This window comes from Gopherus evgoodei, chromosome 2, assembly GCF_007399415.2.
Source record: "Gopherus evgoodei ecotype Sinaloan lineage chromosome 2, rGopEvg1_v1.p, whole genome shotgun sequence".
Classification (NCBI taxonomy): domain Eukaryota; kingdom Metazoa; phylum Chordata; order Testudines; family Testudinidae; genus Gopherus; species Gopherus evgoodei.
The window spans coordinates 295277192-295294167 of record NC_044323.1 but is presented as its reverse complement, the minus strand read 5'-3'; the positions used below and the strand labels follow the sequence as shown (position 1 = coordinate 295294167).

Below are 16976 nucleotides of genomic sequence, written 5' to 3'. Positions count from 1 at the left end.
ATTTTGGTCATGATGGGTGGAAATATTTTGTGGGTGCCTCACTGTTTGTTGAAATCAACATTTACCAATAAAAACTGAATCCTCCCAAACCACCCGGCCCTGGCGATTGATGCTGTTATTGCTCCGCTAGTGACTAGGAATTAGCCATTGCCAACTCTCATCATTTTGTCATGAGTCTCATGATAATTATTGTTTTCCTTAAAGCCCCAGCTCCTGGAGTCACGTGGGTATGTGATGATTTTTTTGCCGCCATTCTTAAGGAAAAAGTTAAGTTTCTAGCCCTAGTGGCGGGAAGACAGCTTCAAAACTTGACCCCAGTGCACCCTAAAGGCTCCACGAATGGAAGGCAAATAAAAAGACCCCCAGATCTAGTATGTTTACATCACCCCATGATTTTTGGTGAGCCTGATTCAACACTCAGGGCTGGCAATGCTGCCTGGCAGAGATGGGGGCTGCCAGGTTCTGGCACAAGCTGCCCAGTAGCCCACTGGCCCCTGGTTGGGTTTGCTCTGGCTCCCCGGCCCCACTATCAGCTCTTGGCCCATGGGGAGAGGTGGCAGCGTTTCCCGTGGCCTCTCCCCAGCCTCTTCTCCCCCCAGAGCCCCCCGCTCAGTGCACCCAGCAACCCCGTCCAGCCCCGAGCCCCCCGGGGCCAAGCATCGCTGGGGCATCGCTAGCCTCGGCCCCCCCAGCCTCAGGCTCTTGGCTGGTACCACACGGCTGGGTCCTCCCGGCCCCTCGCTGCCTGTCCCCGGGGCTCTGCTCTCCCGGCCTGGCCCGGCCCCGCCTGTCCCCGGGGCTCTGCTCCCCCGGCCCGGCCCGGCCTGTCCCCGGGGCTCTGCTCCCCCGGCCCGGCCTGTCCCCGGGGCTCTGCTCCCCCCCCCCCCGGCCTGTCCCCGGGGCTCCGCTCGGCCCGGCCCGGCCCCGCCTGTCCCCGGGGCTCTGCTCCCCCGGCCCGGCCCGGCCTGTCCCCGGGGCTCTGCTCCCCCCCCCCCGGCCCGGCCTGTCCCCGGGGCTCTGCTCCCCCGGCCCGGCCCCGCCTGTCCCCGGGGCTCTGCTCCCCCCCCCCGGCCCGGCCTGTCCCCGGGGCTCTGCTCCCCCCCCCCGGCCCGGCCTGTCCCCGGGGCTCCGCTCCCCCGGCCCGGCCTGTCCCCGGGGCTCTGCTCCCCCGGCCCGGCCCGGCCTGTCCCCGGGGCTCTGCTCCCCCGGCCCGGCCCGGCCTGTCCCCGGGGCTCTGCTCCCCCCCCCCGGCCCGGCCTGTCCCCGGGGCTCCGCTCCCCCGGCCCGGCCCGGCCGCACCTGGCCCTGGTGGTCGATGTAGTAGAAATAGTCCCGGGCGCGGGGCGCGGGGCTCTGGCCCTGCCTGTAGGCGGCGGGGCCCGCGGGCCGGAGCAGGGCGCGCAGACAAGCCTCATGTAGGGGCCGCCGGGGTGACCTGGAGCCGCCGGTCCGGCAGCGCAGCCGCTCCCCGGCCCCGGCCCCGCGCTCGCGTTCCGGGCAGGCCGGGCCCCGCGCTCCCTCCTGGGCGCCCGCGGGGCTGGGGACGGGGCCCGGGGCGCCCCCCCCGGGAGAGCCCCCCCAGCCGCGCTCGCCCCCATCAACCCCCAGGGCTCAGCCCCCCAGCCCAGCCTCAGCTCGCACCGGTGCCCCCGTATCGCCCCCCTCAATTAACCCCCCGCACAGCGCCTGCCCCCCTATCCCCCCACCATCTAACCCCCAGCAAGCGCCTGCCCCCACCCCCCCAATTAACCCCCGGCACAGCGCCTGCCCCCCATGCCAGCCTGCCCCCCATCACCCCCCAATTAACCCCCCCCCCGCCCCCCCCCAGCAGCCTGCCCCCATTGCCCCCAATTAACCGCACAGCGCCCCCCCCCACGCCGCCTGCCCCCCATCACCCCCCAATTAACCCCCCAGCAACGCTCCTGCCCCCCCCACTGGCCAGCCTGCCCCCCATCGCCCCCCTCAATTAACCCCCCAGCACAGCTCCTCCCCCCCCACTGGCCAGCCTGCCCCCCATCACCCCCCAATTAACCCCCCATCACAGCTCCTGCCCCCCAATGGGCAGCCTGCCCCCCATCACCCCCCAATTAACCCCCCAGCACAGCTCCTGCCCCCCCCCACTGGCCAGCCTTCCCCCCATATTGCCCTCCCCCAATTAACCCTCCCAGCACAGCTCTTGCCCCCCACTGGCCAGCCTGCCCCCCCATCATCCCCCTTTAACCCCTCCTGCACAGCTCCTGACTCACTCCAGCACTGGCCAGCCTGCCCCCCGTCACCCCTCAGTTAACCCCCCCAGCACAACTCCTGCCCTTCCAGCATTGGCCAGCCTGCCCCTCCATCACCCCCCAATTAACCCTCCCAGCACAGCTCCTGCCCCCCCCCCAGCATTGGCCAGCCTGCTCCCCCATCACCCCCCAGTTAACCCCCCCCAGCACAGCTCCTGCCCCCCCAGCATTGGCCAGCCTGCCCCTCCATCACCCCCCAATTAACCCTCCCAGCACAGCGCCTGCCCCCCACTGGCCAGCCTGCCCCCCGTCACCCCCCAATTAACCCCCCCAGCACAGCTCCTGCCCCCCCCAGCATTGGCCAGCCTGCCCCCCCATCACCCCCCAATTAACCCCCCCAGCACAGCTCCTGCCCCCACCACTGGCCAGCCTGCCCCCCGTATTTTCCTTCCTCAATTAACCCCCCCAGCACAGCTCCTCCCCCCCACTGGCCAGCCTGCCTCCCCATCACCTCCCCAATTAACCCCCCCCCGCACCACTCCTGCCCCCTCCAGCACTGGCCAGCCTGCCCCCCGTATTGCACCAAGCCCAGCGGGTCCCACCTGAGCCGGGGGGACGTTATGCTGAAGTGTGATGTGGAAGGTGGTGGGCTGGGTCCATTGGGGATGCAGGGGGCAGAGTCTGTCAGGGACGTGGTGGTGAATGGGCCGGGTAGGCGAGAACATGAGCTAAAGAAGGGGCCCTTCGCTGCTATTCATTGTCTCTCAGTAGCGCCGGGAGGCTCTGCAATGGCAGCCCTGTTGTGGCAGGTGCTGCCCACACAGTCCCTGCCCTGAAGCATTTACAAGGCAGGACAGTCAAGGTGGGAGGGGAGGAAGGGGTGGCAGATGAGGCCCAGATCTCCCAGCACTCAGCACCCGCAACTTGACATGCTCAGCTCCCATTTAGGGACCTAAAGGCAGCCTAGATTTGCCAGCGTGCTCCACAGCCAGTGCCCAACGTGCAGGGGTCTCTTGAAACATAGCCACTTATTCTGGAGCCACAGACCCCAAGGTGAGGAACAAAGCCTCTAGCAGAGGCCCTGGGCGGGGTTTCGCCTTCCTCTGCAGCGTGGGGCACAGGTCACCTGCTGGAGGATTCACTGCACCTTGAGGTCTTTAAACCACGATTTGAGGATGTCAGTAACTCAGCCAGGGGTTAGGGGTTTGTTACAGGAGTGGGTGGGTGAGATTCTGTGGCCACGTTGTGCAGGAGGTCAGACTGATCGTAATGGTCCCTTCTGACCTTGAAGTCTGTGATTCGATGATGTTGAGGAAAAGGCTGGCCCCATACCTAGGGAGCGAAGGGGTGTCAGCAGCCTGCAATACGGATTGTTTAACCCTACGTGTGCTTTGCTGGGTGCCGTGCCGTGCTGGCCTGGAATTGGGAAATTCAAGGAACCTTTCCCAGCAGGGAGATGCGTTGGGCTTTGGAGACGCCTCCCAAAGGGAGCAGTGGATGCTTCGTCCCTGGAGAATTCACCTTTGGGCCCAGGCCTGTCCTGATCCCCAGGCAATAGACCAGGTGTAGGCCCTAACAGGCCTTTTTCATCTCCGGCTTTTACAATGTCTGCCACCTCTGATCAGAGGGGGTGCAAGTGCCTGGTCTCACCTACAGGAAGCGGTGCCCCTCTGCTCAACCACAGTGTCTGTGTGCTCCCAGCAGGGCCGGCTCCAGGGTTTTTGCCACTCCAAGCAACAACAACAACAAAAGCTGAGATCACAATCAGTGGCAGCTCCACCGTGCCACTTTCTTCTTCAGTGGCAATTTGGCGGCAGCTCCTTCTCTCCGAGAGGGACCGAGGGACCTGCCGCTGAAGAGCCTGACGTGGATGTGCTGCCCCTTCCCCTTGGCCGCCCCAAGCAGCTGCTTGCTGAGCTGGTGCCTGGGCCGGCCCTGGCTCCCAGACAGCTTGCACAGTATTGATTGACAGAGTAACTTTGGCCTTCGGGGCCCATGTGGGTGCTGAGCTCACAGGCGCTTCAGGCCGGGGGAGCCAAACTCCCTCTGCTCGGGTGATGAAGGCAGCGCTATGCCAGGCCCCTCCTTGGCTTGGCAGCGTGTTGACCGCTAGGGCCCAGACTGGCTGCTCCTGGTTAGCTCTGATCATGCCCTGTAACTCCAGCCTTGCTGTCCAGTGTGCAGGTGCCTTGGTGCAGTGAGCTCTGCCCATGGTCCCATACAGAGTAAGATTCCCCCAGCCCAGCCCCTTCCCCCCACATTCAATGAGCTTTTGAAAAATATGTAGCTCTATTGGGGGATTATTTTTTTTTTGTCTCCTGGTTTCTGAGTCTTTAGGGGTCACGTTTTAAAACTTTCCCATTATCAGAAGGGCTAGAAAGTTGCTCTTTTAACAAAAACAAGCCGTGAGGTTCCCAGAATCACCTGACAACAGCGCTGAGGCTGTAGGACGTGCCCCAGATACCGCCAAACTAGTGTCACCAACTCCCAGCTCCAAAGGTCAACCCCCCCACCCCAGGATTGAGAGTTGGTTTAAAAGTCAGATTTTTAAAAAAATCATCCAGCTGGGGCCTTTTCTTGGCCTCTGGATGTTGGAGTCTTTATCACGTTTTCAAAGTCTTCTCTGCAACCGTGAGGGGCAGAAGCCAACTCCCCCTGGCCCCCTTCCTCCGTCAGGCCCCTGGAAGTTACAACCTCCTTCCACATCACACACGAAAGCTGAGATTTCCACCCAGTCCCAGGACTCCAGGAACTGGGTCTTTAAGCAAACCACCAAATATCATGAGACTCGTGCTACAATCCCAAGAGACTTAGCGAAGGGTTGAAATCAAACACAGCCTGATGCTGCTTGTCCCAGGGACACTTGGCAGACTGGTTGGGGGTGTGGAGGGGAGACATGTACCTGGGGGGAGGGGCTAGCAGGCCAGCTGATGGGGAGTGCACACCTGGGGTGTTTGGTGACCATCAGGGCTGGCTCTAGGCACCAGCATCCCAAGTATGTGCTTGGGACGGCACTTTTCAAGGGGTGGCCTTTTGCTTCAGTGGAGGCACTCCAGCTTTTATTGTTGTTGTTGTTGCTTGGGGCGGCAAAAAACCTGGAACTGGGCCTGGTGACCACCTATTGGGTAACTGAACCCTAATAAAAAGAACTGAGCTCCTAAGACTGGGGTGACCCCTGGGAGCTCTCCAGAAGCAAGCTGGGCACAGGTTCTGCTCCCAGCTGACCACCAGTTTATCAGGGGCAGAGTGTGTATTTATTTATTGTCTGCATAGTGTCACAGGGGCATTAGAGACAAAGCCAATGACATAGTGCCTGGCCCCAGGTGTCTGGAGTCAGATCTGTGGCGCGGCGGCTCCTGAATTCTGACTTCCAGCTTCAGAAGCCGAGAGGGGAAGTTTTGAGCGAGAACCGTTGGTGTGTGACAGTCAGAGCCTTCAGGCCGGAGCCTCCTCTCAGCCTGGCTGGATTCTGCCAAATTCCACTGCCCGCAGAGGCTGCTCTGGATGGACACGGGTGTGGCAGGCAGGGCCAGGGCCCTGTTGTGTCTTGGGGAGGATGTGGCCATGCTTACATCCTCCAGCTGGCAGCACTCGGAGAGATGGTGGCTGAAGTATCACCATCCCCCTGGCCTGGCTAGGACCTTTGCTCTGTGCTAACCCTGGGGGATCCAGAGCTCAGATGGGGCCAGATGCTGATCTCCCAGTGTGATGCAGGGGTAGCCCCATGGTGGCCAACGGAGAGAGGCATATCAAGGCTAGAGGGGATGTGAGTGAATGGAACCAACATCTCAAGCCCATCCCCATCCTCCCACCCCTGGGGCAGAGAAATGCCCAGTGACTTCCCGGGCACATGCACCTGCTGCCACACGGGCTGATCAGTGCCCCCCATCCCATCCCAGAGATGTAAGGGATCCTGGCTTTGCACTCGATGCCAGCTTGGTGCTTTGCCAATTGCCCCATCTGACCCAAAGCTCCAGAAGGAGAGGTCTCGTCTTCCAAACCCCAGGTAAAATCGAGGCCCCGAGCACTAGGAATCAGTGAAGATCCCCAGGAGTCGGAGTGTAACCCAGAGTATCCTGGCTGGGTCCCAACTCAGCTAATCCCATTCCACCTCCCTAATTTTTTCCTGTCCCTGTTATGTAGTGCCACTGTGCGATGTCAAACAGCTGCTGCTTTCTACCAGAGTGGGCTGCATTTCAGTGGTGAGTGAAAGATGCAATTCTCATCGCACAATGGTATCAATCAGGAGAGGTTCCCCTGAGGTTGATGGAGACACCCTGGTACTAAGGACATAGACTCAGGCTCCGTCTGCTTTGGTCTTGTTCAGGAACTGTAACGCGCTGTAGACTCCTGAGGTTACTGGAACCCACTGGCAGAGCATGTGTATCACGTCTCACGCTAGTAGCTGATCAGTGAGAGGAGAACAGCCTGCTATTGCTACCAGCTAATGGAGTTCCTTCTTTAGTTTGAGTGGCAGGGTCCTTTGTTCTGGAAGTCCTGGTGTTCAGACCTGGCCTACGGGCTGTGCAGGGGAGGTTGTGATGTTACCCCCTGCTAATGGGGGGGTCTGTGTATGTCCAGAGGGAGAAGGAACCCTTTAGACATTCAGGAAACAGAAGCAGCTACCAACACACAGGACATGCAGCGCAGGGGAATGTCCATATGTAGCTTTATTCACACAACATGGAGTCGCCGCTACATGTCCATGCTTCATAATTACAGAGTTAGTCAGACAACGTTACACAGTAGGTTGCCCCCCTAATTGCCTTCAAGGCCTGTGGCATTAAAGGTCAAAGGTTACTCAGCATGTCTTATGAACGTCCATCCCCACCGTGAATGCGACTGACCGAGAGCCGCCTCTCGTCTGTTTCCCTTCGCCTGCATTGCTCACAGCCTGCCCAGTGCCTGAGATGATTGTCCAAGGAAAACATTGGGGAACTGGGGGGCGAGGGGGAGAGAAATCAGACTTTTAAATTCACTGGGACACTTGAAAGGAACGAAAAAGAGACAAAAACACAGCGTCCAGCAGTGACCTCTGTGATCCCAGGCCCAGCACAATTCCTGGCTAGAGAACCCACTGGGGTAACATGGTGACTCCATCTCGCGCCACGCAGCGCTGCTCGCCAGCCTCTGCACCGTGCGAGCGACAGGCCGAAGAACCAACAGCACCAGCTGAGGAACAATGCCAGGCACTGAGCCAGCTCCTGAGCTCAGCCCACTGGTCTAGCTCTGGGTGACTCCACTCACACTCCCCTGCCACTCACTGGGAGGGAGCTGCTCTTGCTTTGGGCTGGTGCCAATGCAGGATCAGGCCCATCGAGTTCACTGGACTCGTCCCAGATTGACACCTGTGTTAACCCAGAATCCAGCCCTTTGACTGGATAGACTAGATGCTAGGGGCTGGCCCACAAGGGCTGGCCTGGTTTGCACTGGCTGTAATGTGAGCCTGTGAGCTTACGTGGGTATAAACCTGGGGGCGGGGGGACATGCTGTGGAGTCAGCAGAGCTGCGCAGGTGGAGGCAAGGGGAGAATCAGGCCCAGTTCCTGGACTGTCTGAGTTCTGCTTTGCCTGCGGAATTTAGTGCTGGTGAGAGATGCCAGACTGAATGCCCTGGACAGCAGGATGGGCACAGGCAGGCTCCACATTGCCAACACAGCCCCACCTGGAGAGACCCCCTGGGTGGGGGAGCAGACAGTTGGGATCACATGTGCTGGGGCACATTAGTGGTTAGTCACTGAGTGGTTAAAAGCAAGTTTCACTTTAGGGGGTTTCTTAGTTTGGAACAGACCTGGGAGGGGTGGGGGAATCTTTGTTGCCCATTGATGGAGAATGCACCTCCAGCCCCAAACGCCTTCCTGAGCAGTCGCCTTTGTCTCCTGTAATGTCTGGCTCCCTCCCTGCTGCGGCCATGAGTGGTTTGGTTGGTTCTTTTTTTGTCTTTTTAATAATAAATAAAAACTCAAGTCTAAAAAAATTGATATATAAAATCGAGGGGAAAAACCGAGTTTATGAAGACGAGAAGAACAAAGTCAGAACATCTGAAACGTACAAAGCTGGAGAAAGGCCAGTTCCATCTAAAAATAAAAACAAAAGGGAGAAGAAGGAGGAGAATCGGTTCCGGAGCTTCTAATGAGATCAAAAGAGCTTCTGGGTAGCTAAAAATCTCTGTACAACTTCTGTCCTTAACTGAGAAAAGTTGGAGCCAATGGGCAGAGAATCCGTGTCAAACCCCCATTCCCCATGCACCGCGATTCAGGCAGTACTTCCAGCATTAATGTCCGGGCTTACTCCCACTGAAGTCAAGGGTGCAATTCCCACTGGCTTCAGTGGGGTCAGGATCCAGCCCCCTGATCTCATGCCGGTGTAAATCTGGAGTAAAACCCACTGATGTGGATGGACTTGCGCTCGGGTAAATGAGACCAGAACTAGAATTTGGTTCAACAGGACAAGCCTATTCAGGCTGCAACTCCTGTCCCCATCTTGGGAAAATCTCCAGCGACTGATGGGAAAGGCCTGATGGGTTCCCACCTGGGCATATGCAAATTGATAATGCTAAAGTGAATCAATCGACAAGTTACGCAGAGATCTGTCGGCAGCAAGCACACAACCGGGGCTCCCCATATGTGGCCCACTCCAGCAGGGGGGACAGCAAGGAGCTGGTCCGACCGCTCTGTAGCAAACAGCTCTGCGCCAGTCACTTCTTTGGCGCTTGCGGCTGTCCAGATGCTGAGCAAGTCCTAGAGACACATTGCCTGGGAATTCAGCACTAATCTGCGTCTGCTTATTCCACGGTGGCCCCAGCAGTGCTCTGCTCCCCTGCCACACATGGGGCCAAACTCATCCCTGGCTTCAAGGGATTCCTGTAGGGAATTTGCCCCTTCTCCTATTTAAAGGGACGTTGTCAGGTTCAATTCCCTTCTCTGGCTTCCTAGCAGCACCTAAGCTGATTTGCTCAGCTCAGGCTGTGCAGCTAGAGCGGTCGGTTTCACTTCCTGGTTATCAGGGTGCTTTGGGGAGCAGGGGAAATTTCAATCCCATTTTGAATGTTGACCAGGCAGATTTCATGAACCCATCCCCTCTGTTGCCTGGTGGTCAGACCATTTCTGTAACACAGCCTGTGTTTTTGGCCCAAACTCCCTGACAATGTCTCTTGAAAGAGCCACGTTCCCCTACGCTTTGGTACCTGTGGGAAGGTGTAGCCCCCGGGAGAAGGGGCTCCCAGCCTGGCTGGAGACTCAAGGGCCAGCTTCTGATCTCTGTGTAGGGGAGATCTCTCTGGATCCGCTGAGATCAGAATCCTGCTACACTAGCACATCTCCTACAGGCTTCAAGAGCAAAGACAGGCACTGGGTCCTGGAGGCTTCCACCCAACAGCGCCTCCTCAGCTGCTTCCAAGGAAAGTGAGGCGCCTACCAGCTGCTCTGTCAGGAAGACCCAGGGAGCGGTGCAGGGGCAGGATCTGGCCCTGGGTGAGGTGTGGAACTTGTGCAAGCAGTGAACCAGCCAGTGGCAGAAACAACCCGATGGGCACTGAGCCTTGACACTTGACCCTGTTGTGTGTGTTCGCTTGGGGGAGCAGCAGAGACTCAATCAGCTGCTTGGGAGAGAAGGCTCTTAGACCAGGCTGCCCATTGGGTGGGACCCTCAGCGCCCAGCAATGAACTGCCAGCATCTCACTGCCGGAGGATTCTACCATTCCACTTTTGCCTTCTTGACTGATTCTGCGGCAGCTACACTGGAAATGACCAGGCGGCCTCTGCCCTTGACTGAGGGGAGTCAGCGCCGCGGAAGGTCCTGTCCCTGAGGGAACCGCCCAAGGGCCTTTCTCTACAGACGCGGGGGGAAGAGGAGGAGTATTTTTTGGTCAGAAGCCATGAAGAAACCCTGCAATGGAACGGGGACAAAAGCTAATTGTTGTGCAACGAAAGGGCGACAGACAATGACTCTAAAGATAAATAGCATCTGGATTTAAAACTCTGTCATTAGCGATTTTTACTATGTATCTCTCTCTCTCTCTTTATATCTCTCTATATAATCTGACTGGCCTTGGATGCGCCGTAACATTCCAGCTTTACAGGAATGCACTAAATAAAAGTAATCTCTCCCTCTCCATCGCTCCCGTTGCTGGAGCTACTCTAGACGGTGCTTCTAGAATCTTGCCCTCCCCGCGCTGCAGGGGGGACGGATTAGATGGTGTGCGAGGACCCATCCATTTGTAAGTTCTCCTGGTGAAAGAGGGGACACAGGGCTCCACTTACACCCAGAAACCCCAGCTGGGGTGTCGGGCCGACCTCGACCAGCCTCATCTCCACTAGCCCTGTACATCCTGACTGCAATCTCCAGAGGATGAGCAGGCGTCTCTAGGGGAGTCCATACAAGAGCTGGTTTTCTGCTGATCGAGGGTCCAATCCTGAGACGGGCCGCGGGTCCTAACCTCTTACTGACATCATGGGAGCTGAGGGCCCTTGACAGCTCACGGGGCCAGGCCCATGAGCAGCAGAGTTGCTGGGTCCTGAAAGGAGCTTGCCCAGCCAGATGGGAGCTCCCCCATTTTTGCTTTTGGATCCAGTACAGGCACTGATTAAGCACGACTCACACTGCAGCCTGGGGGTGCTGCCTGCATCACCAGGCCACTGGAAGAGGGCAGAAGGAATGAGCACCAGCCAAATGAGTGTCCCTCCCGGGGCGAGAAAGCAGCTCTCCTAATGCCCTTCTCCTGGAGCCTGCAGTGGGCAACGTCAAAAGCCGATTCATTGCTCACTCTGGCTCTAAGACCAGGCTGCTGCAACAGGTAGAAACCCTGACACACAAGCCTTCCCCGGTGCTGGTGCTGCCGCTGCACCCCCTGCTGACAGCTCCCGCTCCTGCAGCAAGAGTCTGGGGCCCGCTGCATCCTGCGACATCTTTGGGGACACATTCTCCCCTTTGGGGACTTGCAGGAGTGCTAGGGGAAACAGCCATAGTCACAGGTCAAATGAACGGCATGCGGGGCCGACCCTGCTCTCTCACCCTGCCCTGGCCCTCGGGGTTAATGCCACTGGGGACAGGAGAGTCACAGACCAGGTCAGAAAGCCCCCCAGCCTCCCTCAAGGATCAGGACCTCTGTGGGGAGAACCATGACTCTCGGAGGGGAATTTCCCCAGCTGAAGCCATCAGATGACTTGTTAACAGGAAAGTAAGTGAGAAGGACCCTTCGCCTCGCCCCTTTGGTCTGTCGCAGCAGCTGGAGCTTATCTGAATGGCTACCTGGTTACAGCCCTTAGAAGTATTTACAAGCAGCCAGAGTCACAGAGGGTTTGTCTACATGCAGTCAGACAATCACTGACTGGCTGGGGGGCTCGGGCTAAGGGGAAGGAGCTGTTTAACTGTGATGTAAATGTTCATGCCCAGACTCTGGGACCCTCCCGCCTTGCAGGGTCCCAGAGCTCAGGCTTCAGCCCAGCCTGGATGTCTACACCGCAGTGAAACAGCCCCTTAGCCCAAGGCCCGCAAGCCCGAGGCAGCTGGCCTCAGGCCAGCTGTAGGTTTTGAATTGCCATGTGGACATAGGGAACAGGCCAGACATGGCAGGCCGGGGGCATAACTGACCAGAGGCTCCCCAGGGTACGGATTGGTCACACAGCTGAGAGGGTTTGTCCAGGCCCAGCCCAGTGAAATCCACTTCCCATTCCAAGTCCTGGGGGGCGGAAATGGCTGAGCACAAAGTGAAAGTGCTGCTAGCACTGCCCCAGCACCATACGGGGAATGACCAAGTCGCTCCAGCAAGCAGCACCCTGGGAGCCGGGGTGGGAGCACTACCGCTTGGGATGACCCTGCACTCCTCACTCCCGGGAACATCCCACTGGCGTCCAGGGAACAACTCACTGGGACTTGCAGGGACACACCTGAAAGCTCCTGTTGAACTGGGTCCCGCACCCCTGGGTTTCATCCGGCAAGGTGCAGGGAGCTTTCAGCTCCCTTCCTCTCTGGCGGAGGCCAGTGCTGCTCAGCGCTGCCTGGGCTCAGGCAAATGGCTGGAACACATCAGCTGGCAACGCCTCCATGGGGGCGGCAAGAATAACTGTTTGGGGAGGAAGGAATGAAATCTCACTGTCAGACTGGACAAGAGAAGCCCAGGCCAGAGACCCCAGCTGAGATCGGAGGGGCCGCAAGGAACCAAGGAAGGTTGGAGACATGAGATGGGTTAGTTAATCCGTCCCACACAGCATTTGGTACCCAGAGGCAGAACAGACTGTTCTCTAGGGGGGTCTGGGACCTCACCGAGAGATCGAGGCCGAAAGCACCAGCCACTGCAGGGTTGCCAGGCTCACCGCTGGGCTGCTCAGGCTCCTCATGGCACCTTGTGTCTCAGTCCTTTCCCGGCAGGTGTGTGGGCAGGGAGGGCGTTTGCTGCTGGGGCTGGCTCTCGCTGTTTCTCTCAGGCAGCTGAAGGCACTTGCTCTTTATAGCTGCACGGAGGGAATCACGTCGCGACTGGGATCCAGCTCGGCTCACCTCTCCCTGCCATCATCCAGGACTCTGTGGGGTTCATGTGTATGGGGTTGGACCCCATCCCTCCCCAGCAGGTTCCCTGATGCCCATCATCTCTCTGAGGAACAGGTTCGCTGGGATGGCTGGGCTGTCTCTTTCCCTTTCTCCGAGAGAGGCTGGACGGAGGGACTGGGGGGAAGTTGTGAAAACACCAAGGGGTTAATCTCTTATCAGCCCAGCTGCTGGCGAGTTCCCAGGGACTCCCTTCCCCAAGGAGGCTCTAGGGAAGTAACTAACCAGACACTCAAATCTGCCAGCCAGGGAGCAGTGTGACATGAGGCCCCTCCTTCAGGCTGGAAGAACTGCCGGCCTTTGGGCACAGCCTCCTTGGCAGACTGTGGAACTCCTTGCCACAGGAGGGCCAGCCCAAGCCTGAGCGTGTTTGACATTCCATGAGAAGCCTTCTCTGATGATGCGATGCACCCTTCTTCGTGGCCAGGTGACAAGGAGGAGGAGACAGAAGGAAAGAAAGATTTCTCTTACCAGTGAATGAATCCTGGAGAACGACGAGTGAGGGCCCAGTGGGCAATTTTAGCGCTACGCTGTTGTGTATTCTTGGCACTTAGTCACGCAGTGACAGCCCATGAGAAATACCCGAGAGGACAGACGGCTGGATCTGACTTCTTGCTTCTGTTGCCTGACCCTGTTCCAGCCCAGCCTGTCTCTAACAGCACTGGTTGCTCCGTCCCTGGCAGTAGGAAGGAAAATGTCCAAGAGGGGGGATGTTCCCAGCGTGGTAGGGATGGCGGGACAATCCCAGATGGATTTTCCTGCCTGACCATGTGTGACTGCCCCACCGGTGCTGTGCACTGCCTCCACACAGCAGTTTCGGTCCCAGAGAGCAGCACGTTGTTCCGGTGGGGACGGGAGCCCAGAAGGCAGGTCAGAGGCCCCGGACGCACCCCAGTGCTGTGGGATGCACAGTGGGTATGCACTGCACTCTGCTCCTCGCACCCAGGGCTTTGGCATCAACCTGACATGCAAAGTATTAGACACTCAGCCAGACTCTCTGAGGTGCTACAGAAACCTCTCGAATGGGGGGATGGGGCTTTCCACCCAGGACCCTTTGCAGTTTTCTCTCCTGGTGAGCCACAAGGATGTTCTGGAGTGTGGCTGAGGACCCTGCACCGCTGGCATGTCGGTGAGCTCACTGCTCCCTAGAGCGCCTGCTGCTGGGGTACCCAGCCATTGCACACGGCCCCGGGCTGAGCAGCACCGAGGACCCCGCTGCCTGCCACAGACTGATGGCAGTGTGAGATAAAAACAAGGTCTCAGCGAGACAGGAGGGGCCTGTGGGCTCAGGTCCCCGGAGCAAGCAGACTTGGGCTGACCATGCTCAGGCTGTCCGGGGTGAGATGGGGGAACCATCACAGCTGAATTCTGAACCAAGCTGATTGGGAAACAGAGGCAGTGCGGGAGACATGTTACTGGCTGGGTCCCCCAGGAGTTAGAGGTCCCTTGGCACAGTGAAGTGAAATCCTCGTGGCTGGCAGAAGGAATGCAGGTCGCTCTCTCTCACACACACACTCTGTCTTGCTGCTGCCAAGAGTTTGATTCCCAGCATTAACGGGAATCACCAGGCAAACAGAGGTCAGACAGAAAGAACAGTTCCTCCGCTGAGACCCCAAGGAAGCAGGGCTGCAGGTTAAAGAGCAGAGCTGAGAGAGGAGCTGGGGAGAAGAGAGTTAACATGGAGAAATGTAAACCTAGGTGGTAGGGCACAGAGTCCCTGCCTGAGCACCAGCAGCCAAGAGGTTAACTCTCCTGCAGGGGGTGGGGGGCACAAGCCAGGAGCTCAGGGTTAAACTAGGGAGCTCTATAAAAACAGGGATATGGGGCAGGGCACTGCAGATCCTCAGAGGCACAGCCCAGTGCCACCACCGGGCTGCTCAGGGGCTGGTTTGGTTGTGTCCTGAGCTGGACTCCATTTTAATACATGCAAAGCCTGAAGGCCAACAGGCCCTTAGCAAGGAACCGGCCTCAGGTCAAGGTGGATAGAGCTGGATAGCTGCTACAGCGCGGGCCTGGGGGTGGCAGCTGGGCAAGGGGCCAACTGCAGAAGGCACCGGAGTGTGGAGAGGCTGGGGCCCAGCACCAGGCTCAGGTGAGGATTTCAGACTCGCCAGGCAGCTCAACAAGAAGGGGTTTTGCCCCGTCAGATGGGGAGGCGGAGACGCCACGGCCACTTTTAGAGACCCAAGTCCAGCCTGCATCGGTCCTGACTGTCCCAAGGAGAGCCCCTCGAGAGGCTGGACTGTAACCATTTCCCACCAGCCTCCCAGCTCCCATAGAGCAATGGCAGCCGGCAGCCTTGGAGACCCTGAGGGCAAGGAAGAGTGAAAACATGGCACTGCTGATGGTGTCAGCTCCGCCATGGGTCCCAGAGCCCTCTGAGCCAGTGATCTAGAAGCCCATGATGCCTCGCTGGGGCTGATGCCGAGGGCCATCCAGAACGTATTGCCAGGTGGGATTTTCACTAGCTTGACCCAAACTTTCATTCTCTGACAGCAGGAGAGAATCCCTTGGTCTCTCTCTGCCTTCAGGAGCCAGCACCTCCACCAGGAGTGCTTTAAAGGCCTTGCTCTTTGCCATGGTCCAGCACGGCTGCCTCCTTGCCCTAGCCGATGCTGCAGAATCCAGCCATGACAGAAAGAAGCCCCAACATGGCCCAGTCAGGATATTGCTACAGTGGAAGGGTTTGGCACACCCGGTGCTGCTGTGACACCTACTCCCAACAGCACGTCTCTTCCATTGGCATCCTGCTCAAAACATCTCTCCTCCACAGGGCTGAGCTGATGGAGCTGGGGCGCAGCGAGCTGGGGTCTGACCTGCTGCACGCAGCGCCGGCCAGCGCCAGTCTTGTCTGGGTTGATAAATTGAGCAGATGTTGTCTTGGAAATCAGCGATGGAGTTATTGCTGATACAGGGCCCCAGTGGTGCATGGGCCAGGTGGGCAAAATACCCAGGAAGTGAACTAGCCGTACCCAAACACAGGATGGTCATTCTTCTGTCCCCAACTGACTGTTAAATCCACCGTCTGCAGGTGGATCCGATGGGACACGCACCCTCTGCCTGCTCGGGCTAAGCACTGTCACCCTCTCTAGGGCAGGCGGAGATGGCTCACTGCTGAGAGGAATCAGGAAAAGCCGGGGACAATCCGCTTCTAGAGATGGCATGGAACCAGCTCGGGTGGTGGGTTTGCTGAGACGTAGCCGAACCCTGTGCCAGCTGAGCCTGCCACAGCCCAAATGGGAAATGAAGCCCAGCCCCTCCTGGCCATCCTGCTCTGGAACGGGGGCCCAGGCAGCACAGGGGAGCGTGACTCGAACACCAGGACAAAACAGCTGCAGTCATAGCTTTCTGCCCTGCCTGAGCCTCCCCGCGCACGGTTACATTCAAGGCGCAGAGATCCTGTCTAGAAAGGGCTGGTAGGTCTCAGGGTTTGAGACTCAAGCAGCCGATGAAGAGGAGGAAGGGAAGGGGAAGTGACACCACCAGCTGCAGACGGCTCTGGGTCACGGAGATGCCTCACCACGAGCGTTGCCCTGAGAACCTGGAGTTGGTTTTGGCCCCCTCCTCCTGCCATAAAGGGGTCCCTCTTCTCACTGGGGGGGCTAGGCTGATGGGGCCTGCATGGGACTTAGACCCCTCCTCCAGACAGATCCATACCCTATTCCACATGAATGTTCCCGCCAGACATCCCCTAGCTCCCAGGCTGGGTGGGACTGCTGCAAATACCCTCCCTGCCTGGAGACTGTCCTATTGCCCTCCCAGCCAGCACTGGCCCCAGGGCAGGAGCATTGGGGGGGCTTGGTGATGCTTGCTGGCTTATTCTGATCTTCCCCTCCATGCACGCTGCCATCTTAAAGGCCCACCTCCCCTAGGAAGCACGTGGCAGCTGCAGTCAGTGCTGGGAATGGCTCTCCTGGCGCCTGTCTGTCAGACACAGCACTCGTTAAAGCGCAGTGGCAAGGCCTGGCATCCCACATCCCCATAGCGGCTGCAGGCCCAGGACACCGGGCAGGACTCCCGAGCCTCACCTGCAGGTGGTCGCCATCCAGGCTAACCCTGCAGGCTGCCCCCCGGCGGCTTGGCTGGGGGGACGGGCAGCGACAGCTCCGGAGGTCTGGTTCAGGGATGGGCGGCTGTCGTTTGGCCAGTAGCCCTGGCGAGATCCTGTCTGACACTAGAGGGCAAAGGGTGAGGAGAGATGCTAGGG

General features: G+C 58.7%; 1 protein-coding gene across 1 annotated transcript in view; it reads right to left on the bottom strand.

The window, feature by feature from the left end:
- Nucleotides 1-12561, bottom strand: part of C2H8orf82 (chromosome 2 C8orf82 homolog) — a 37970-nt gene extending 25409 nt beyond the window's left edge. Inside the window, exons 1-2 of the mRNA XM_030549480.1 lie at nucleotides 12488-12561; nucleotides 1300-1537 (exon numbers count right to left, since the gene is read on the bottom strand). Of these exons, the coding sequence (XP_030405340.1) occupies nucleotides 1300-1537; nucleotides 12488-12561 (312 nt within the window). The remainder of the gene's footprint in view (nucleotides 1-1299; nucleotides 1538-12487) is intronic.
- Nucleotides 12562-16976: the final 4415 nt, after the last annotated feature.